The sequence below is a fragment of the Rhinolophus sinicus genome, linkage group LG07 (genome assembly GCF_036562045.2).
Source record: "Rhinolophus sinicus isolate RSC01 linkage group LG07, ASM3656204v1, whole genome shotgun sequence".
Classification (NCBI taxonomy): Eukaryota; Metazoa; Chordata; class Mammalia; order Chiroptera; family Rhinolophidae; genus Rhinolophus; species Rhinolophus sinicus.
In genome coordinates, this window is record NC_133757.1 from 22,952,576 (window position 1) to 22,976,327 (window position 23,752).

Genomic DNA, 23,752 nt, shown 5'->3' on the forward strand with positions numbered 1-23,752 from the left:
TTAACTTATGATTCTGTCTGAAGGTTATTTACATTTCCCTCACATGGGCACTACTTTTATGGGGTTCCATGGGCCAGAGACTGCAGATTTTTGGTGTTTTTGAGGAAAGACTGAATCTTGAGGGTCATAAAAAAATTTTATTTTTCAGAATGGGGCCAATTCCCAGCAGGGATTTGAAGTGTGTATTTACTGGGCGTGAAAATAAAAACCAGGAAGACAGTTACTTCCATAAGGTTTATGCAGTTGATTTAGAAATTGGAATTGTATTCTTTGCAGAATGTGGCATTTCTTAAAGCATAAAATGATTTTCTGTAAAGACTACTCAACCTTTTTACTTCATTCACCTAGGTGTGGCTTAAGCTCATATGAAGCACAATAAATATGAAACTCAAGGGCAGCAACTTTTTCCCATGAAATTTTTCTATGTGTAGAATGTTCTGAAGTTACTCTATTTCTATTTTCTGTTTAAGGAATACATACTGAAATTTGATGCTTTGGAAACAAAACATTATAAAATGTTTTCTTATAGTTGACACACATGTAAACAGCCCCGCAGCGGAAAGAGAGCTAGCATGATCATGACCCAATCCTATCACTAATTAGTTATGTGATTTTGGGCAGGTCTCTACTGCCATGGGATCTCATCTGCAAAATGAGTGGGTGGACAGGATAATCTGAGGCTCAGTCTGGCTTTTACATTTTGAGTCTCTGATTCAGTTCCATGGCAAATTAAAATAGAGCTGAGCAAATACATTTAAAAGTAGAGACTCAGTCTTCACATTTTCTTACTAAAAAACTAACATTTTAGAGTTTAAGTATACACTTCAAATAAAAAGAGAAATATTTTTCATAATGTTATTTTGGCAAGCAATATATTCCAAAATTCCATGAATAAGTCCAGCTTTTCTGCAACAATTGAGTTTTTAATACAAAGAAATGCTACTATTCTGATTAATAGGTACATAGATAACATTATTATTCTGACTTTTCTACATGCTAAAATATTCCATAATTAAAAATTTAAAACTTTTAAGTGCTAACCTTACTCAGGGTTGACACTAGGATATGAAGACCTAACAACGTCTTCTTGAAGTTTTCTGTGTCCCAATTTGCCTCATTTCTTTCATATTTACTTTCTTATTTCCCTATCCATCTCTCTTCACAGTTCCCAGTATTTAAGGAAAGGTTTTCTAGGAAATGAATGTATCTCTTTATTAAAAATCCTTTTATGTCACACGAAGGCAAAAAAGTATATCCATTTAATACATCAACTTGTCTTATTTAGGGCCAAATCAAAGTAGCAGGGCTACATGAAGAGTCTGCAAATAGATATGAAAAGCCTCCTGGGATCCCCTTAATGCTTTGTCAAGGTTATAGTGGTCATGATCAGATGGCTGCTGTTCTCTGCCAGTTTAATTTTCAGCATTACAGTCCATAACTTGCTGTGTCTTAGCGATCCCTTTCTTTCAGATTCCAAAGGCCAATGAGTGTTCCTCAAGGGCTAGGTGACAAATTAGCTACTGTACTAGATAAATGAATGCGGGAAAGAACTGGGGCTCAATTTCCATTTGAAAAATTAAATTTCATTGAAAGTCACAAAAATTTGTGGCATTATCTTCCATGGAGATAGTATTTTTCAATAGTGAGCAATCTAATGGGCCTACCGTGTAAGTAAGTAAGTTATAAGAGTGGGCTGATCCCAGAATGGACATGGACTGAGAAAGCAGCAGTGACTACGTGGGAGCGGGTGGGAAGAAGACAAAATCAAGGCATTTTGGAAGACATACTCTTAGGAATAATGGCAAAGAGGCTGGGTATCACTCATGGAGTAAATAAAATAAATTATTATTTTAAAGGTAGTACCAGACAAGCCTAGGTTCAAGCCCTGTATCTGCAATGGATAAACTATATAGGCTTGAGTCAGCTAGTTACCCTCTGTAAGCCTCAATATTTTCACCTGCAAGGGGGGATAACACAACCTATTACCTCCCAGGGTTGTTAAAAGAAATAACAGGGATTATGTATAAAATTCTAAGCACAGAGTCTGGCACTTAAGCACTTAAATGCTTAATAAAGGTAGCTGTTATTGTTTGCTAGTATGTAGAAACCATCTCAGCAATTCAGACTGTATCAGGACCTGCCTACCAAACTTTGAAACTGAAACTCCGTACCAAATTCTCTAGGAAGGGGAATTATGAATTGGAGTATTTAAAAAAATGCTAATTTGTCTGGCCACCATTAGCTGATGTGATTGGGGACAGAATTGTGAAGAAAGAAAATTTAAGATGTGATTAGATTGTAAGAAGAGCCCAGTAGGGCAAGGCTCAAAGGCTCTGTGCAAAATCAGAGGGAACTACAATTTAGGAATTTTTGTGTGTACTGAGTTATCTCATTTAAACAAATATATTGAGGACTTTCTATGTGCAAGTGCTATACTAGGTGATGCAAATGTCACACAGATGGTAAATACTGACAAACTGATTCTAAAATGTGTATGGAAATGCAAATGGCCAAGAATAACTACGGTAATATTGAAAAATAACAACAAAACTGGAGGGTTTACTATCAGAGGTCAAGATGTAACAAAAAAACCTATACATACGCAGCCATGTAATTTATGAGAGAAAAATACAATAAATACAATAAAGTGGGAAATACATATTTTAATAAATGGTGCTATGTCAACTGAATATCACATTTAAAAAAAAAGAAAACTCTCACCTCTACCTAACGCACACACATAAATCAAATGGGTTGTAGATCTAAATGTGAAAAGTGAAAATAAAATTTTTAGGATAAAACATAAGAGAATACATTCAAAACACTGCAGGAGACACAGATTTCTTAAGTAGAATGTCAAAATACCAACTATATAAGGCAAAGATTGATAAATTGGAATATACTAAAATTAAGAACCTCTGTTCATCAATAGACATCATTTAAAAAGTACAAAGACAAGTAATGGAGTAAGAGAAAATTTTTGCAACACATGTATCAGACATGGGACTTGTACCCAGAATTTATACAAAACTACAAATCATTGGGGCCTGCCCGGTGGCTCAGGTGGTTGGAGCGCTGTGCTCCTAACGCCAAGGTCACCGGTTCAGTTCCCACATGGGCCAGTGAGCTGTGCCCTCTGCAGCTAAGATTGTGAACAATGGCTCTTCCTGGAGCTGGGCTGCTGTGAGCAGCCGGAGGTCGGCGTGAAATGCCATGGGCTGCCACGGGCTGCTGTGTGCTGCTGTGAGCTGCTGTGGGCTGTCGTGTGCTGCCAGGAGCTGCTGGCAGCCAGCGAGAGCTGCTGTGAGCCACTGTGAGCGCCCGACCGACTGCCTCAGTCGGGGGAGAAGCACAAGGCTCATAATACATACCAGCATGGGCCAGGGAGCTATGTCCTACACAACTAGACTGAGAAACAACGGCTTCAACTGGAGTGGGGGGTGGGATGGAGGCGGAAACAAAAAATAAACAAAAAAACTACAAATCATTAAGAAAAATCCATAAAACCCAGTAGAAAAATGGGCAAAAGACTTGAACAGGCACTTTACAATTAAATGGTCAATCAACATATTAAAAAAGCTCAATTATAAGTGTTAAGGGAAATTTAAATTCAAAAACAAGTGACAACAATATGAATATACTTAACACTACTGAACTGAATACTTAAAAATTGTTAAGATTGCAAATTTTATGTTAAAAAGAAAGCCCACAATGTGATGTGGCTGCTACACACCACCAGAATGCTACAGTGAAAAAGCTAGACAAGTGTTTGTTAGTGAGGAAAAGAAAGAGCATAAATTGGTACCACCAGTTTGGAAACTCCAATTCCCCTCCAAGTTAAATACCCAACAGAATATATGTATCCATTGTACATATTCACCAAATGATATGTACACATTTTTTGTAGTTATCAAAGTCTGAAAGCAACCCAAATGTTCATCTACAAAATGAATAAACTTGGTATATTTCTATAATGAAATACTACACATCAGTGAGAATAAACAAATCATAACTATATACAATATGACTCTCAAAAACATGTTGAGTGAAATAAGTCAAACAGCAAAAAATGCATACTGTATGATTTCACTTATATGAGGTTCAAAATCAGACAAAACTAATGTATCACATTAGAAGTGAGGATAATGGTTACCACCCTTGCGAAGGGAGTGACAAAGAGAGCAGGAGTAGGCTTATGGTAATGTCCTTTTTCTTTCCTTCTTTCTCTTTCTTTTTTTTAACCTTGGTTGTGCTTACACAGGTGTTCGTTCACTTTGTGAAAATTCACGGAGTCAAATTCAGGGTCTCCTGAACACTGTATTAGGAGGAGATGATTATATTCATAGATAGAGAAGGGTGAATAAAATCCTGTTTGGTTACAGACAGAGAGTCTTAAACCTTATAAACCGTATAAAAGAAACAGGAAGTTCTAATAAAAAAGATTTACATTTTTGCTACGGAACAGCCTTAGCTTCTATCTTTACTCGCGACCCTATGGCCACATACAGACAACTGTTCCCATATGCCACTACTCTGAACAAGGTTAGAGCTCCCTCTAGCACTTTTAACTAAGGAAACACCACAGGCCCTTACAGAGCTGACACAGTTTGGTGCTGCCGATGGTTAAACGCAATATGGCGATTTTTATTTTTAATTTGCTTTAATTGTTGCTATGATATGAATAATTAATAGGCCGCCTAAGCCAGTTTTGTAAAGTTCACAATACAGAAAGCCAGGAGAGAAATATCTACTTAGAAAGGAGGCTTAAAAATGGTTATAACTGCGATAATATCAGAAAATTTGGAATATTTATTCATGATTTGTGGCAACATTATGTCTCCCCAACAAAGAAACACGCTACCAAGCACTTCCTACTAAAAAATTCTTCTGGTCTTCATCTATTTTTCTCTTTATGGCTGCATAACCACTGTACCTATAGTATACTGTTTCAGAGCAAAGTAGGTCAGTGTTAGGAGAACCTTGCTCTTCGGTGGAGAAGAGAAAGGTTTGGCTGTAAACACTTAACCTAGTTCCATCCATTCTAAAACAAGTATTTATTAGCATTAAATAACCCCCTGGACAATAGAGACATATTCAAATTGAAGCCTAAGTATTTTCCTATGCTTGTAAACTCCCTTCTCCACTGACACCTTAACCATCAGAAATTATGATGTCATACATCCACCAGCAATGTCTATTTCATGTTTGGATATTGCCAGAAAGTGTAATTTAGATATGATGTTGTAATCCTACATACTCCAGGCAGAATTTGAGCAGGCTCTAAAAGTTCAATGATTATAACACAACTATCTGGGAATGCAGCCAGAAATAAAAGGGGCTTCATTTTTTATTGTTGGATTTTAAATCTTCTCCACCCTGAAAGAAACACTGCTTTTCAACACTCTTGTTAAAATTAACACAAATATAAAACCAGCTATAATTAATCAATAAGCTTCCTGAATCATGGAGGGAGAATGAGAGAATGAAAAAGAAGAGAATGTAAAGTCATCTTAAAAGTAAATTCATTTTAGTGAAGGCTATTATGTTACTCATTATTCTGCATTCTAAAATTAAGAAATATTTTCTGAGTTATTACATGAAACAAACATTTCCTATCAACTTTTTTTTTTTAGCATATAGATCCCTTGAAAAGTACGTCCATAAATAAGGAAACGTTAGCAGTTTCCCAGGGAAATTATTACTACATTTTTAGCATCCTAAATAGAGACTAATACAAGCCAGTACAACTTTGTCTCTCATGCTCTGGTTACACACAAGCATCCCTCTGCCAAAGACAGTGGTACCCCACAGACATCAGTCCTGATCTTTCCTGCACATACCACAAAGACATGATGCAAAGTCACCACTTAGTTTGGTTTTGCATCATGTCTGTTGGTCACATTAACAGGCCACATTCATTCCAAGGGCAGCTCAAACTAGGGGTGAAATATTGTCTGAAAACAGTTATTCATTAACCTACTGAGAACTTCAATCATGAGTTGTGTTTTTCCTAAGACAGGATTCACTACTGCTTCTCTTTCAATTCACCTAGTATCTGTTGGGAGCCGTATATCATGAACTAGAACAAGAATGACAGATCTAAATTAACACGACAGAAAAGCTATTTGATGCTGCCTCTTGGTTTCTCCTCTTCACACTCTTTTGTGGCATCCAAACACTTCAGAACCCTGGCATTAATTAAGCAACAGTTTTATTACACACAATCAAAGCCTGAAAGAAAAGCCAAACAGACAGCAAGAGGAGATTACAAGGTTCAATGAACAGTTTTCCTTTTTTGTGGATGCTAATTGAGGTATCTTTAATTTTTATCATCTCATATGGAATGCTGAAAAGGAAAATACCGTAAATGCAAGAGAAGAACACAAACCTAAAATGTATTACTGTATCATGATTTTATATAATCAATTTGCATACTTCTGTTTTCCAAATCCTGGTTACTTGTTAATCTGTTGTTAATGGTCATCATAGAGTACTTTTTAGATAATCTCCCCCATTTGCTACATGTACCCTAATTTCTGTGTACTAAAATTTATAAAACACAATGGTTGAAAGCATAGGCCATGGGGCCAGACAGTCTGGGTTTAAATTCCAGTTTTGCAACATACCTTGGGCAAGTTGCTTGATTTCTCTGAGTTCTGGGTTTATTCGTTGTGTGTAAAACAGGGCTGTATGCTTAATGAGATTGCTGTGAGAATTCAAGTGAGAGTTTACATAAAACCATTGGTTAGCCCAGTGTCTGGCACACTGTACATATTCAATAAACAATGGTGCAAAGTGGCTGTGAAATTTGATGGCACAAACTCTGGATTTTAATACTTTAAAAAATATACTTCATAATTTTTTTCATTTATAAGTCAATCAGACTCTCTCACTATATATATACATATAATTTGAGGGTCTATACCAAGTGAAAATTGATCCTATTCAAACTCTACAATGAAGGCAGTTTACTTTTGCATACAATTTCCCTTTTATAAGTAACTTTTATCACACATTTTCAATTGAGGGGAAGCAGGGAGTAAATAATAGTCCAAACTTTTGAAATTTCAAGAGCACTAAATAATAGTATTAATTGACAATCAACAGCAACCTAAACAGCTGACAAAAAGAAAGTTATACAAAGCTCTCACTTAGAATTTATTCTTATTGCATGTTCTCAGGTTATAATGTTGACATAGTGGCTCCCATAGTGTCCCAGACTAGATGTATTTAAGTTTAAATTACTCAGTACCCAAACCTTTGAAAAGCATGCCAGATCCACAAAAGTATATCACTGCCAAATGGAATCTATTATAATCTGGATACACGTAGTGTCTACACCTACTCCTTATCATTCATAACAAAATATAAAAAATAGCTGTATTTCTTGGACTTAATTTCAGAACCCACCTCTTTGCCTTAAGTATTACTCAGAGAAAAAAGTTAAAGAAAATTCCTTCTACTTATCAATAAATAATCTGTGTGTGTGTGTATATATGTATATATCTCAAGATTCAAGGAACCTGATTTTTTAAAACAGTTTCTTAATTAAACTGTCAGGTTTTTAAGTACTCCAATCACATGAATAAGAGAAAACACAAGCTGAAAATGAATCTCACACATAGATGTAAATAAAGCCACTCTTTAGGTTGCCCATTAATCCACAAGTGGCATATTCATTTTATTTACAGTATTATACCCCCTGCCATGATATTCCATTACAGAGTCACGCTACACACTCCATAGTTAACACTGTAGGAACCATCTCTTTTTAAACATGGTTTTCTCTCTATATTTCCCTTTTGGCTGGTTCCCAGGTTTTTTGTTGTTGTTAAAAAATTACTTTATAATTAAATTTCTGATGCTATTAGATATTCTAAGAAAATGTAGATAAAGTTAAAGAAGTGATATCTGAAGTATAAGACATAATTAATTCTTAACAATTATGTTAAGAATTAATTCTTTTTTTCCCCCTGGGTGTTTTTTTTTTTTTAAACAAGACTTTATTGGGGAACAATGTGTACTTCCAGGACTTTTTTTTCTTTTTCCCCAAATCATGTTGTTGTCCTTTCAATCTTAGTTGTGGAGGGCGCAGCTCAGCTCCAGGTCCAGTTGCCGTTGCTAGTTGCAGGGGGTGCAGCCCATCATCCCTTGCGGGAGTTGAGGAATCGAACTGGCAGAGGACGCGCTCCAACCAACTGAGCCATCCGGGAGCTCAGTGGCAGCTCAGCTCAAGGTGCCGTGTTCAATCTTAGTTGCAGGGGGCAGAGCCCACCATCCCTTGCAGGACTCGAGTTGAACCGGCAACCTTGTGGTTGAGAGCCCACTGGCCCATGTGGGAATCAAACCGACAGCCTTCGGACTTAGGAGCACGGAGCTCCAACCGCCTGAGCCACCGGGCCGACCCCTAATTCTTAATCATTATGGTAATTCTTCTTGAACTATTTTAACATGGTTTGTCATGGTCTTAGCACTCCATGTGAGCAAGTGCTTCTTACATATTTTATAAGCCTGAGCATGAAATTGATGTTAACCGTAATTATCAAAAACTCCCATTCTTTCCATTAGAGAATATTCAGGGAGATTTTATATACACATACACACCCACAAAGTAATATTCATGTTTGTTTGTTTTTGTTTTCATTTGCTCTTGGTGAATCTATTTCTTTTTAATCACTCCTGTCCCAAGCTTCCTCTCTTCTGTCTGAAACAGAGAGTTCAAGGTCCAACTATTATAACTCTGATATCCTCATCATGTCTTCACAATCACCAAACTATTTAGAAGCATGAGTACAAATATAAAAATATTTACTGAAGTGTAATTGGAGCCGGGGCTTTGAAGTCTTAAGATACTTTTTTTTTTTTTAATTGACAAAATTAATTACCAAGCTTAACCAGAAAAAATAAATTTGTGATATAAAAGAACTGCCAATGTATGCTTACACTGTAAATCCTGTCACAGTAGGATAATATCTGTATTCCAAAACAACTTCTACAACAATTACTAAGGTATGAATCACCACCTTGAACCACCAGTATTGGACTCATACTGTTCCACTCATTTTATATGTAGAACAATGGAACATGGAGCCATGAGGTCATCTTAGATCGTTTAAAGACCTATGTTTATAAGGTAGGTGATTATTATTTAGTAAGTATTTAAAGTTACATAGTAGAGTTATTAACTAGGTAATCCAGAATAGAAATAGTTAAGTTTTCTGAATACAGTACTTGGCTCAGTTCAGTCACAACAAGGTATTTTTACAAGCAGTAGAGGGGGGAAGGGGAAGATAAATAACATTTGCTAGATGTCAAAAGTGCTATAGAAATCAAACGGAGAAAAGCTATCAAATTAAATGGACGTGCTTCTTAGTGTGAGACCAAGTGTAATGGTAGGAAAGATACACGTGGCCTCCAAATACTACTAGAAAGGCAAAAGGGTGTAGTAGAGCAAGGACTCTGAAGTCAGATATATCTGTGTTCAAAACGTGACTCTACAACTTAAGAGGTGTGAAAATTCTGGAAAAGGTTTAACTTCTCTAAGCTTAAGGTTCCTTATCTGTAAAATAGAGGTAATATCATCCATCTCACCAGGTTCACAGAAGGACTGAAATACGTAACATAGTAGCCTAAACAGGGGCTTAAATTAATAAGTATTACCGTATTCTCTCTACTCCTCAAATTTTGAGTAGTACAAAAGGGGTGAGGGGAGATAAAGGTCTTCCATCCTGAAGATGCACAAAAAGGAAAATGGACATTTTTCAATTCCTTATATAGGAACATATCCCCAAACTAAAAATTGGGGGGTGGGGTGGGAATGGGGAACTTAGAAAGAATTATAACAGCCTTAGAGATTCAACTGGTTGCATACATGAGAACTTTAATTAAGGGTGTATTGGGTGAGCTCCAAAGGACTAGACTAATGAAAATTTCTCTAAAGTGAACCCTATTGAGATTTGGGATTAGCAGAATTTAAGATGACTTGGTAACTTAAGCTCTGTCAGGAAATTTAAAAAGGAGTTTATTGGTCATTCAGTCAGTTAGACATTTCTGTAATTACTAGTATAAAATAACAAAAAAAGAGGACCTCAAAAAAGTAATGTTTATTTTAATACTGATCTTAAGAAGCGAATCTTACTGGAAAAGAACTCTTAACAATAAGAACAAATATTGGCAAGATCACAAAGCCAAATGGAATTCCAGAATCATAGGAAAAAGAGAAAAATATAATTTTATTTTTATAGAAACTTGGTATAGAGTAGAATAGTAATTTAAATTCATAGCTCATTTGCCTTATAAGCTGAAGTCACGACACAAGAATAAAATTTTACATGTATGGATCCTGAGCTCATGGGCACTGAAAGGTTCAAAAGGAGAGCTCAGGTTTCACAAGCTTTGTAAGTAATCTATTTATATCATATAACTAAGAACACATTTATTCATGGAGAGCTTATGAGCCCAAGCTTCTGAAATTGTTCAACTAGGAGAAAGGAGAATGAAATGCCTTAAATCCATTAAAGCTGTAAGAATAAAAATCTCTCTTCCAGATTAAGGAATGCAGAAAAGTATCACGCAAAATTCTAACAAGTGGTCTTTAAAATATGAATATGCACAGTAGCACCATTCTCTTAAAGAATGTAGAGGAGAAGTCTTAGAGATTAGTTAGTATTAAGTCACTGATTCTAAAATATTTATATATATATAAGTCTAAATGAATGTTTTTCAGTAAAATCTCATCAGTAAAAACACCACCAACAACAAAACTAACTATTTTGGGAGGAAGAGGGGTAGGAAGATGTGTACTGGGGGCAGTGAAGTGCCTTCGTACTGTGAATTTTGCATAGAAGTATATAATATCAGGGACTTACATTCTATAAATACAGTATCTTAGGGGCTGCAAGGCTAGAATCACCATTAGTTAGACATATTATGAAAAAGTCCTATTAACTATGATGAAAAAAGATCGCCTTACACCTAGCCTGAATATTTTGCACTGTATTTTAGGCTCTTTCCTGCCAATTCTGTATTCAGATGGGTACCTGATAACTGATTTTTTATGTATTAATACTTTAAATAAATGCCCAAGTCAATTAACTGTTAATATCAAGAAAACGAGTTTAATTTATGTATCTTTGGAACACACCTGGATTCTTTACATCGTCTACATTATATTATTTGCTTTTATAGCAAGCCACTAAACTTAAGGTATAAAGACTATAAAATACTGCAAATCCTGATGGCCTCCTCTATTTTCCCAAAGTTACAGCCTGCTAAAGGAGGCCCAGAAAACAGGCACTATGTGGTAGTGAACATCTGACTCATTAATGTCTTCCATAGGCTCATGCCATACTTTCCAATATTACAGAGATTACCAACAAGGTTACAATTTTAGTGTAATTGAGCTTTAAATGAATGAATCAAGCCTTTAGTTGCAGTTATTGCATAGATCCCCTCTTCCTCCTATAAACACCACTCATTAATATTCAATTCTCAGTTACATAAATTGAAATAACACAGACCCCAACACTGAGAATCAATGGCATAAGGGGGAAAAACAGCAAATTTCCTAATAAACAGAATCAGGAAAGGAACACAATTTAAATATGCCAAAGCTTACTGCCTGAATTTTCTCCTGTTTTAAACAACTGCAAGTGACAGAAGTGCTCCAAACCAGACAACTCTCATGCTATTGCAACTAAATTGGAGGGGTGGAGTGGTGGGAGGTTGACAAGGCAGACCTTCTTAATTTCTCTGGTTACCTGATTTTAAAAAAATTCGAAAGTTAAAACCCAGACTGTAATGCCAAACAAAGTGTGCTGGTAATCAAAATCCTAAATGACCCGTGATAGAATTATAGTCTATAGATCATTAACACATCAATGATATTTGTGACATTACTCTGGAAAGTAGGCAGTATTTCTTAAAATCTGTTAACCAGCTCTAGAGTGGAAACAATGCCTGTATATTGTAAGAACAGTATGATGTTAAAACCCACAGATTTTTTTCCCTTTCCCTTTTCAGGAACTGTGCCTGGCATTGTGCAGCTGTGGTGCTGCCTTCATCACTCTCTCCGTTTCCAGTCTTGCTAATTAAAAGGTTGATCACAGAGCAATGCTCTTCTCATTAATTTCAGTGTTCCGATTGGGCAGGATCCCTGCCTACTCCACCTGATCTTTTCACACTGCTGAAGTTAATGTGACAGGAGCCTGAAGATGGATTACCTGCTGCCATATTGCCCATCGCCCCCAATCAGGAGCTATCTGTGTAAACTGATTGTTCTAATTTGCTCTCATTATTTTTACAATATCAGGAGAAAATAACGCACACAGCTCACTGTCAAAGCCATGAAAATCAGCCATTAGTTAAACCCAGACACTGAGTGGCTTTATTAGAGGTACTGCAGTTTATTGATGTAGCTACAATCAAACAAGGCAGCATTTGCTTCAGTAGATGGAAATGTTTATACTGAAAGTAAATATTTATTGTAATAATACCCATAGCATTATGATATTTTGAAGAATCCTGTTATTCCAGAAGCTTGGTTTGGACATAAATTAACAACAATGAAGAGTTGGGTTGACATAAGAAAGTAGGTAACGTTTAATGTACACGCAGTAGAATGAAAATCTGTTTATTAACTCAAATCTCGGAGTACTCTCTACCTCCTATACCTCCTATAAATAAGAAATTCTATTCTGTCACTACGAATGCTAATCAGTCAATAAATAATGGAGGTTTTATATTCTCCACACAACAACAAATATTTTTCCAAAACAAAAATTTTATGATTTAGGAATAACAATTATTTCTGTAATAATCACACAGGTATAATTTTAAATAAGAAAAACCATATTCTTGTACAATGTAAATGTTCAACAAGAAAGATTACTAATCCTAGATATTCACAATATATTCCAGAATTGGAAAATAAGCAGTGTAGTAAAGCCAGCTAAACAAACAACAAGCTGGGTTTTAAAAGCCCTTCAGTAAGAGACGGTTCCTTAAAGAAGGCAGAACTTTGCAGAAAGGTTTGATATTCAATGAGATAATATCTTTAAAAGATGTGTTCTGGGCACAAAGAAAATTATTTTCCTGTTATAAAGAAAAAGCTAACCTCTAGAAAAAAATAGATTTAAACTTCGTATTTCTAGGCTTGCCTGGCTATGAACATTTTGTAAAAATGCTAGCTAAATGCTGCCTCAACAGCATTTTGGGGGAGGGAGAAGAAGGGTATAAATATTAGAAACCCATGCCTTTTAAATAAAGGAATTTAATCCACACACTCTCCCCCCTTCCCCCCCCTTTAGTATTAGAAGGAAACATGGCTTCCTCCTGTCTTCTTTCTACTAAGATTCCTAGGTAATGTGAAGGCAAGAGTATGCCCTTCTTGCTGCTCCCCTTTTAATGGCCACTTTTCTTTTTCTAAGCAACGTGTGCCATGCTTTTCTCCTTAAAATTCCTGCACTAAAAGACTGCACCATACTGCACTCCGCAAAACGTGCTGATGGCGCCAATTACAAGCCCCCAGCCGAATGCTCCAGCCCCCACCATTCGGGCAGATTTATGCGGACTCTTGCCGACGTTATTACAAGTCAGAGTTTATTGGGAAATTGTTACATTATGCGGAGTGTCTAACAAATTGCTTATGCTGCTATAATTGGATTACAACAGCCGCTTGCTCCCACCGGTAAGATTAGGCAAGTAGGACTCCTGCCGATCTCTGAGCGTTAGCAGTAATTTTATTTGCCTTGCCTCTCTCTTTCCTAACAACATGCCTCTCTCCCTGCCAGCTGTCTGCTGAAAAGGCACAGGCTTGTTCCTTGGCCCTAACAATGCAATTACAGCCCCGCAGATCGCACTGTTTGTGCATTAAGTACAGAGCCAAAACGAGGCGAATTGATCGTTTGACTTTTGGAGAAGCCATGTGATCTCTCGATGCTGGTGATCCGACATGCACCAGCAGGCAATACTGCAGTCAATTCTTGATGAAGAACTTTCTTCCTTCACCCTCTCTCCCTCCCAACCTTTCCTTTTTCACTGAGGAAGATACTGACTTACTTGGCTCATCTCATGCTAATCTAGATCAATCCACAAAGACAAACTCAATCTTATTAGCTCCCTGGCTAGAAGGAAATGTGAATAGGTTCTAGCATCTTGAAGCATCTCAGTCAGATATATCAGTGGTTCCCAACAGTTGAACCACTGCTGCTATCTAAAAAAAAGGTTCATAAAGAGTTCACTGAGGGAAAAAAGTTTACAAAACACGGTGGCTGGCTGTAGTTCAAAAGAACACAGAAAGTTTTGGGTTTTGGCAAATAAAACTGCCTTGGAGGCTTTGTTATAAACTCTGTCTATATTCAAGGGGCCACCAGGAAATCAACACTGAAACCCTGTGTCTTGCCTTTCTCCACAGCTCTGCTCTGCGGAAAGATGCTGGCCACCAACGTGCAGAATCTATACAGCTGACTTCATGCTTAAAAACAGCCAGTCTGATCCCCACTCAGGGCAAAGTTTTAAACATATTTTGTTGACAGCTTTCAGTTTCTTGTTTTTTTCTCTTCTATAATATGTTTAACAATGAATACAGGTAGTAAGGAGACTATGTAAGCAGTTACTCTCTCAGGTATAATTCATAAAGATTCATACTTCATGACTTTATTTTTTAAATTAACTCTCTTGAAATGGTTGAAAATGACTTTAAATTTTACCAATTTTCATACAGACCAGGATTCCTATTTACACTTTCCTCTCCAATGGCATATGCTAGTTAGGGTTCCTAAAGTTATCACACAAATGTGCATTCAATCTGCTGATCCATTTAGTCCCCTCTGTCTGTATTCCTAAATTCATGCATCAAGAATACATAACATCTAAAAGGTTATGTATTCTTGAATCCTTAATCTGACAAACATACAAACTCTTCTCTATAACAATGGTCCTTGATTCTATTATTACTTCAAAGTGAGCTTGGAGAAGTCTCTCTACTATTATTTCTCAGAACCTCTCTGTAACCCCCACTAACACTCATTAAATTCATATGAACATTTGAAGATGAAAGAAAAATATATTACTTCTGAACTTTATTCCTGCCTTAGTGTTAAGCCTAATATGTAATACATCACTCTCCAGAGTTTTTGGAATAGTATATTTAGTTTTAACCATATCACTGAGTTCAATGTGATATGGTTAAATCTAAATATATTCTTCATAAAGCTAATGTTTAGACCCAATAGAGGAGCCTGTGCAAAGAACAGACCATCTGACATGCTACTTGTGGAACAGTATATTAAAGAAGCCTGTTAACATGTAGTTTAAAACTCAAAAGAAACTCTGAACAGCTGAAATGCCTTATAAATAGCACAGACCCAGAGGAAGTGCAAACGTCTGCATTGTGAATTGTAGATCTTAATTACCGACAATGGCTGGTACAGCAAGTAGCACGGAAAAAAAGTGAAACAGTTGCACTGTTCATGGTTGGCAATAATTCTTCAGGAAAATATTTACTATCAATCAGTTATGAGAAAAGGGACTCTGTGCTCGTAAAACAGCACGTTGCTTCTCTTACCAGGACCATTTTGCTTCAGCATAATCTGAATTTAAACAGCTTGTTTCCTGCGGATATAATTTTGGAAATAAATAAAACAAGTCTTCTATCAAAATCTGGAGTGAGTGGAAAGGAACATCACATTTTTCTGTCTCAGTCAGTTGGAAACAGATTATCAGTCTCAAGTAAAAAACAATAACAACAACAACTACAATACAGAACATCTACAAAGGACAACTGAAGGGGCTTATTTTCGAAACACAGAGGCAGAACTTCCTCCTACCTGGGCAGGAATCGAGGTAGATGTATTCAAACAACTCAATTTTAACTCTGTGTGTGCGTGTGTGTGTGTGTGTGTGTGTAAATTAGGGAAAAGCCTGAAACCAAAATTTTCAGTAGTATTTAAATAGTCAATTAAAAGATAACAAAGAATTAATGCTCTTCATTTTTTCCAGTTAGTTTTCTTTACCAATTAAAAAACATCATGAAGATTGACAATTAGGTACAATGTAATTATTGATTTTAAAGACTAAGTTGGCAGTCAATAACAACTGTCCAGTTAAAGCTACAATAAATACAAAGCTCATCATGTTCCAAACACAAATCTCACGAACTACAGGGCTATAATTAGTAGGAAGGAAGGCTTTGGAAGAAAATAAAAGACATTTCAGTGCCTCCAAATATTACTTGGATTAAGTTATAGTAGTAAAGTGACCTTTTCTCCATTTTTATTTTTAAATCTTTTCGTACTCCTCATTCTTCAAGTCAGAGATTCAGAAGATTATTAATCTAGGGTAGCTGTAGTTTTACAACTTTGTTTTCTTGGATTCTAAAGAGGACTAATAGGTCCCTTTCCCTAGACCCCCTGTGTTGCAGTTATTGTAAGGTATCTCTGGCAATGAAGAGTCACATACAATGTACTATACAGGTCCATATGTAACAACATCGCTGTTTTTAAGGGAATAACGTATTAATGTCTTCTCTAAAACTCATATAAACAGTATTGAATAATAAGGTTTTAGACTTGACTATCTCTACCCAAACCAAAGACACTCCTATCAGAATTAACTGCTTTGAACTAGAGACAAAAATGGTTGATTACAGTTGCTCTCACATGGAGATGGTTAGACATTCAAAACCACTATGGAGAAAATCTGAATCAACAGACACTTGTACCAAGTTAAAAACCACTGCAGCCATATCAAGTGCAACACAGATAAAACTATTCAGTTAAGAGCTAAAAGTGAAGAGTAGGAAATAGGGACAAGTTTGCAGACCCACAAAAATAATAGCAAGTCATTACCTTTCAAAGGTCAAGCAATAAATGAGGCCAACAGAAACAGCACAGAATCATGAGACACATATAACACATGTAAATGAAAAAAGGAAAACTTTCCCTATTCCCGTGTTATTCGTATCTCAGTGGAGGCTGTTTCAAGAAAAAAATTTTTCAGTTACATATTTTTATTTGCCATTGATCAATAGTTTATTTGGCTCAAATCTGAAAAAATGAACCATGAGAGAGGATGTGGGCCAATTAAAAAAAACCAAAAAACCCAGAAAGTTAGGTGGGTTCCAATAGGAAATCATTATTAAATTAGGGTATTTATGGAGACAACAAAAGGATATAGGTGTCAGAATAATGTTAAAATAAGCAAGAAAGGAATGAAAGGGTCACCATCTGGGAGCAAAGGAAACAGACTGATGAGCAGCAATGAGCAAACTTATTTCCTCACCCAAGAGCACAGAAGAAATTATGCCATTGTGCCAGATGCCAGAAGATTTCTAACCATGCACCACTGAAGTAGAGGGTGGGAGAGGAAAAAAAACAAACACATCACATCATACAGAGCCACACCAACATAAGTATGTAGCTTAGAGATCCTGGCTTACAAAGTACGGAGAAAACAAAAAGAACAGATGCTCACTTGGCCAGCGCTCAATGAAACTCATTAAAATCGTCACCCTGTCCTTGGATCGGTGCTCATGTTAAGATTTTACCTTGTTGAGCCAGAAGTCACCCACTTGTGATGAAACTGAGAGCAGTGTGGCCAAACATGGGACAGATTATTTTTAAAGGCCCAAATTATTGGTCCCACATCTCAATGTACAAATGCTGGATATAAAACAGGGCCAATCAGCATTTGATAGATATAACTAAATGACTGAAAAAATATACGTAATTTATAATATTCGTATTTTGCAGCAAATTATTAAGACATCCTAATTTAAGAGACAATTAAGTGATTAACTGTCTTTTTAAACTACAACTTTTAATAAATTTTGACATTTCTTATATGGATCATTTCCAATGATCATATTTTCTATGATATATTTTCAGTTGATAAAGTAGGTTCAGAGACCACTGCATATTTTAAGAAATAAAATAAAAAAACTAAAAAAACTATTGCTGTCCTTTGATTTTTGTAGCAAAGGATGGAGACTTCATGAAAGTAGGCCTGGCTCTAATAATAATAACAGTAAGCAACTGAGAGCCTGAATGTATAATACAATAGATTAAAGCAAATTAAAGTTGGGAATGTTGTAACAGTGACAAACCCCCGAATAGTTATAAAGGCAGTAATTTTGCAGATATGTAAAGTAAAAGTCTAGAAACAGAGTCCATACGGGAATTTTACTTATTCCTGAAATAATCAAAATTTAGATCAAAGTTCTTGAGTAATTAGAGATACTTAGAAAATTTGAGTCATAGTTGATATGATTATTCAATTGTAAGATCTCTAACGTAAGATTGTTTTGTATCTAGGCTATAGATATGGCTCACATTTATACAGGAGGAACAGGTAGCTCGTATGTATGATTTAAACATACTTGTCCACAGAGATAAAGATCACCAAAAGGAATATTTCTATCACTAGCCACTCAATAAATAACAGTGATATAATAATTGGACTTGCTATAGCATTATTTCACAATCCTTGCAATGGTATACTCTCTACTTAATTACATTTAAAAACCATGAACAAACTTATAAAAATAATTGTATATTTTCTTATACAAATTTGACTCATTTGCGATAAGTAAGATTTGTCACTCTTACAACATTTTCAACTTTAACTACTTTAATCTATTGTATTATACATTCAGGTTCTCAGTTACTTACTGTTATTATTAGAGCCAGGCCTGGTATCATGTAGTCTCCATCCTTTGCTACAAAAATCCATAACTAGTGTCAAGCAACAAATGTGATTTAAACTAAAATGTGATCAGAATACATAATCAAAAAATTCTGTTACAACTGAAGACATGGAGATTCCAACTTGCAAACTAATTTGGACAAAATGATGCCTGCTGTATTCTTTTTTAAATATAAAGTCCTGTAATAATCTTTAATAGTAATACTGAGTGAAGATGTCTATAGATAAGGCGTTGTTATGACGTGGTATAACATGTATTGATGAGTAATATTACTTACTTTGGCCACACAATTTTCAGTCTTCATCGCAGTGCTTGCTAGACATACTGTTTCTTGGTTTAAGCAGAGTCTGGCACAGCTGTTATAAGTCTGTAAAAACAATTTTTTGGAAACGAGTTTAAATATTGAAATATTATCTTATACAGTTTTCAAATTCTGCCCTATTTCTCAAAATCAACATGCAAATAGATCCTATGTGTAAATTCCAGATATAGAGGAGCTGAGGGACAAAGCAGACAAGGGGAAGCAAAGAGCCCACAAGAGCCAGTGATGTGCCCATGAACAAGTATGTGAGCAGCAGTGGTTCACTGTATGTATGGAAAGTGGGGATGTTACTTATTCAAAAATGGGCAAAGGACTTGAATAGACATTTCTCCAAAGAACATATACAAATAGCCAACAAGCACATGAAAAGATGGTCAACATCACTAATCATTAGGGCAACGCAAATCAAAACTACAATAAGATACTACTTCACGAACCCATTAGCATGATTACTAGTAAAACAACAACAAAACAGAAAACAAGTGTTGGAGAGGATGTGGAAAAATTAGAACCCTTGTGCACTGTTAGTGGGACTGTAAAACGGTATAGCCACTGTGGATATCAGTATGATGGGGGTTCCTTAAAAAATTAAAAATAGAATTAACCATATGATCCAACAATTCCACTTCTGGGTATATACCCAAAAGAACTGAAAACATTCTTGAAGATACAGTTGTATATTGTGTTCACAGCAGCATTATCTACCACAGCTAAAATGTGGAAGCAACCCAAGTGTCCATTGATGGATTAATGGATAAGCAAAATGTGGTAGAATGCTGGTTGCCAGGGACTGGGAGAAGGGGAGAATGGGGAGTTATTGTTTAACAGGTATAGAGATTCAGTTTTACAAGACGAAATGAGTTATGGGGATGGATGGTGGTGACCGTTACACAATGTGAATGTAGTTAATACCATTAAACTGTATATTAAAAAATTACCAAGATGGTAAATGTTAACATGTATTTTACGACAAATTTAAAAAAAAAAGGCTATACTTTATGGTAAGCAAACATTATTAGTAACTGGCCAATATATTAATACAAATGTTTCTTTTTAGTCTTTAAGTTTTTACTGGTGGTACAAATCATGGTTCTCAAACTTTAGTGAGCATCAGAATCATCTGGAGGGCTTGTTAAAACACAGATTGCTAGGCCAATTCCCAGAGCTTCTGAGAATTAGCATTTTTAAAAAGTCCCCAGTTGATGTTAATGCACCTAGTCTAGGAACACTCTTTGAGAATTACTGGTATAAATATGTGTGTTGAAATGAAAGAGAAAAATCTGAAGACAGGTGATCTCTTAAGTCTAACAATAGGAAAGAATCCACTTTTTAAAAATTCTAGATTTACAGAACAGTTGCAAAAACAGGTATGAGTTCCTGTATACCCTTTTCCCCAGTTTTCCCTTGTGTGAATGTCTTACATTACCACAAAACATTTATCAAAACTAAGGAATTAACGTAGTACAATATAAAGTAAATGAGTTTCACCAGTTTTCCCACTTATGTCCTATTTTCTGTTCAGGATCTAATCCAAGAACCCATGTTGCATTCATTTGTCATGGCTTCTTCGTCTCCTCTAAACTGTTAAAATTCCTCAGTTTTTCTTCTCTTTCATGACTGACACTTCGGAAGAGTACTGATTAATTAATCTATAGAACGTCCCTCAATTTGGGTTTGTCTCATGTTTTCTCACGATCAAATTGAGGTTACACATCATTAGGACGGATACCGCAGAGGTGCTGTGCCCTTCTCAATGTGTCAAGTCAGGAGGTATGTTGATGAATATTTCTGGTGATGTTAACCTTGATCACTTGCCTAAGGTCGTGTCTGCTATGATTCTTAATTGTAAGCTTATTATTTTTTCCTTTAAGAATTACTAAATATTGGGGGAAATACTTTGGGACTATGCAAATATTCTGTTTCTGCTTAAACTTTGCCTGCTAATTTTAGCATCTATTGCTGGCTCTTGCCTTGGTAAATTTTACTGGGATGTTCTAAGAGTAATTTTAAAATTTCTCCCTTCCTTCTACATTTATTAACTGAATTTTTCTGTAAGGAAGAGCTATGATTTCTCCCATTTATTTATTCACTTATTTATATCAGTAATGGATGTATACATATTTTAAATAATTCAATTATCGCTCTTTGGAAAGAGTGTAGACATTTTTGTAGACAAAAATGAAATAAAAAAAATACTATAAAATTGGCTCTCCATTTAAACAAGTTAAACTTTTAAAATGTATCCACACTTACCTGTTTTATTCTTATATCATTTAAGTTGAAATCATTTCAAAACACACATTTTAAAAGAATAAATTGGATCACTTGACATTAACATATAGGGACTATTGGTATAATACATTTAAATTCTGGGCTCAGGGTTCAGTACTTCTTTTGCAACTATTAATACCACAAACATTTACTATTCATGTACAGACAACACAATTTTTTAAAATGAAACTTTTTGTGTTTTTAAAAGACATGTATGAAATAATTGGTGTATACTGAATAAAATAAAACTTGAAGCCAAAGAGTTCTGGTTCTAATAATGGCAGAGATGTTTGTATTGGATTAACCCTTCTGAGACAACAATTATAAACCACAGAAAAAGTATTTTAAAATAACTACTTAAAGGCAGGAGATTGACCTAAAGTAGGCAGAAACTGGGGGGAGTGGACTGACCTTGAAAGGATAGCCACTCTGGATGAGATCCGTGTTTATGTGCTTTTTTCCTAAGGGTACTCACCGGTCCACTTGGTGCAGGGTGACTAAAATTCAATTAGAAAGCCACAGTCTATTGGCTTGAGATGTCAGAGGATGGAGTTCAGGGCTGCCATAGTGGCTGAAAATTGAGAAGAGAAATCACAGAAAATAGAAAAGAGCCATGGGGGAGGGAAGAAGCATCAAAACATTCATATAAATTCCCCTCAAATCTATGGCTAACCCCCACCAAACTATATACATGAATGGGAGACTCCATGGATTCCAATGGAAAGTAACAGAAGACTGAAAGATCTCAGCAGAGATTCTAGCTGCTGCCCATGAGAGAAGACAGAATTTAGAATTTGATTCCTACTAAGTTAGAGGGAGTTAATAAGCACCTCAAACTTTCCGATGTAAACTTGGAAAGATCCTGCATTAAGACTAAAGAATAAGTCTTAGATCTAAGAGATCTGATTTAGGACTAAGGGCAAAACCAAAACACACCTGCCCTAATGAATGCAAACCCAGACTCTATGAAGTCGCAAGTACCAGTCAGAAACTTAATCAGTGAGAGATTAACTTTCCAGACTGCTATGTATCATTTATAATGCCCATTATATAATAAAAAACTTCAAGACATGAGAAGAAGCAGATAACTGGGACTCACAGTTAAGAGAAAAAGGAACAAGCAGAAAATGACCCTGAGATGATCTAGTTGTAAGAAACCACATAAAGGCTCTACAGAAGCTATAATAAATATGTTCAACAACTTAAATGAAAAATATGGTCACAATGGAAATTTTCAGATGTAAAATTTTCACCAGAAAAATGAAAACCTAAAATGAACCAAACAAATTCTAGAATTAAAAAGTACATTATCTGAAATTAAAAATTTACTGGATGGGTTTAAAAGCAGACTGGAGATGGTGAAAGAAAAGGTCATTGAAATTAAAGACAGATCAATTGAAACTATTTAAACTGAAGAATAGAGAGAGAAAAAATGCAGGAAACAGAATCTCAGTCATCTGTGGGACAGTTTTCAATGATCTAACATGTTTACTGGGAGACCCAAGAGAGAGGCGAGAATGGGGAACAAAAAAAAGTTATAAAAATAGTTAGCAAGTATTTCTCTAATTTGGTAAAAACCACTGACTTACTGATCTAAGATCAGCAAACTGGGGTGATAAATACAAAGAAAACAAAACTTAGTCTAACACCGTCAAAACTGATGAAAACCACAAAGACAAAACCTTGAAAGTAGTCAAAGAAAAAAGGGATGTTACTACCGTGTTTCCCCGAAAATGAGACCTAGCCAGACAATCAGCTCTAATGAGTCTTTTGGAGCAAAAATTAATACAAGAACTGGTATATTATATTACATTATATTATATTATAATTATATTATATTATGTTATAGCATATCATATTATAGAAGACCCGGTCTTAAAGTAAAATAAGACCGGGTCTTATATTAATTTTTGCTCCACAAGACACATTAGAGCTGATTGTCCAGCTAGGTTTTATATTCGGGGAAACACGGTAATACATACATAGGAGTAACAATATAAATAGTGGCAGACTTTTCACTATAAGCAAAGAAGGCGAGAAGGAAACAACATTTTTAAAGTGCTGAAGGAAAAAACCAGATTTCTTATTATTAGAAAAGAGAATTACAAATATGTAAAGGGAGAAATCTAGAACAAACTGTGGTGTTGAATTGGAACTGGAGGTATTAATGTTAACTCATCGTTTTCAAAATGTACAAATAGAGACGTAAAATAAAAGTTAATGTTTAAATGTTGGCTTCTAAATGCCATTCTGCTCTAAAAGGAATCACAGCTCCCTGGAGCAATGGCTGATTCCAGGATTGGACAGGAAAAACACAAGATGAAACTGGAAATACTCAAGGAATGATGGAGCTATGTCAGAGGGGCACAGATGTCAGCCTAAAGGGGCTCTCAGCCCAATATGGAATAATCTGAGTATTAAAATAAAAGACATTAACAGATTACACTCTGTTATAA

At 35.6% G+C, this 23,752-nt stretch overlaps 1 protein-coding gene across 14 annotated transcripts in view; it reads right to left on the reverse strand.

Annotated features, from left to right (window-relative positions):
* BTRC (beta-transducin repeat containing E3 ubiquitin protein ligase) overlaps nucleotides 1-23,752 on the reverse strand; it is a 167,016-nt gene that overhangs the window by 43,315 nt on the left and 99,949 nt on the right. For 13 of the 14 annotated variants that reach the window (XM_019724950.2, XM_019724949.2, XM_019724948.2 and 10 more), the window contains one exon: nucleotides 18,981-19,070. In XM_019724950.2, coding sequence (XP_019580509.1) covers nucleotides 18,981-19,070 — 90 coding nt within the window. Of the gene's footprint in view, nucleotides 1-18,980; nucleotides 19,071-21,771; nucleotides 21,868-23,752 lie in introns of all 14 variants that reach the window. The other variant, XM_074339163.1, reaches the window with a different exon arrangement.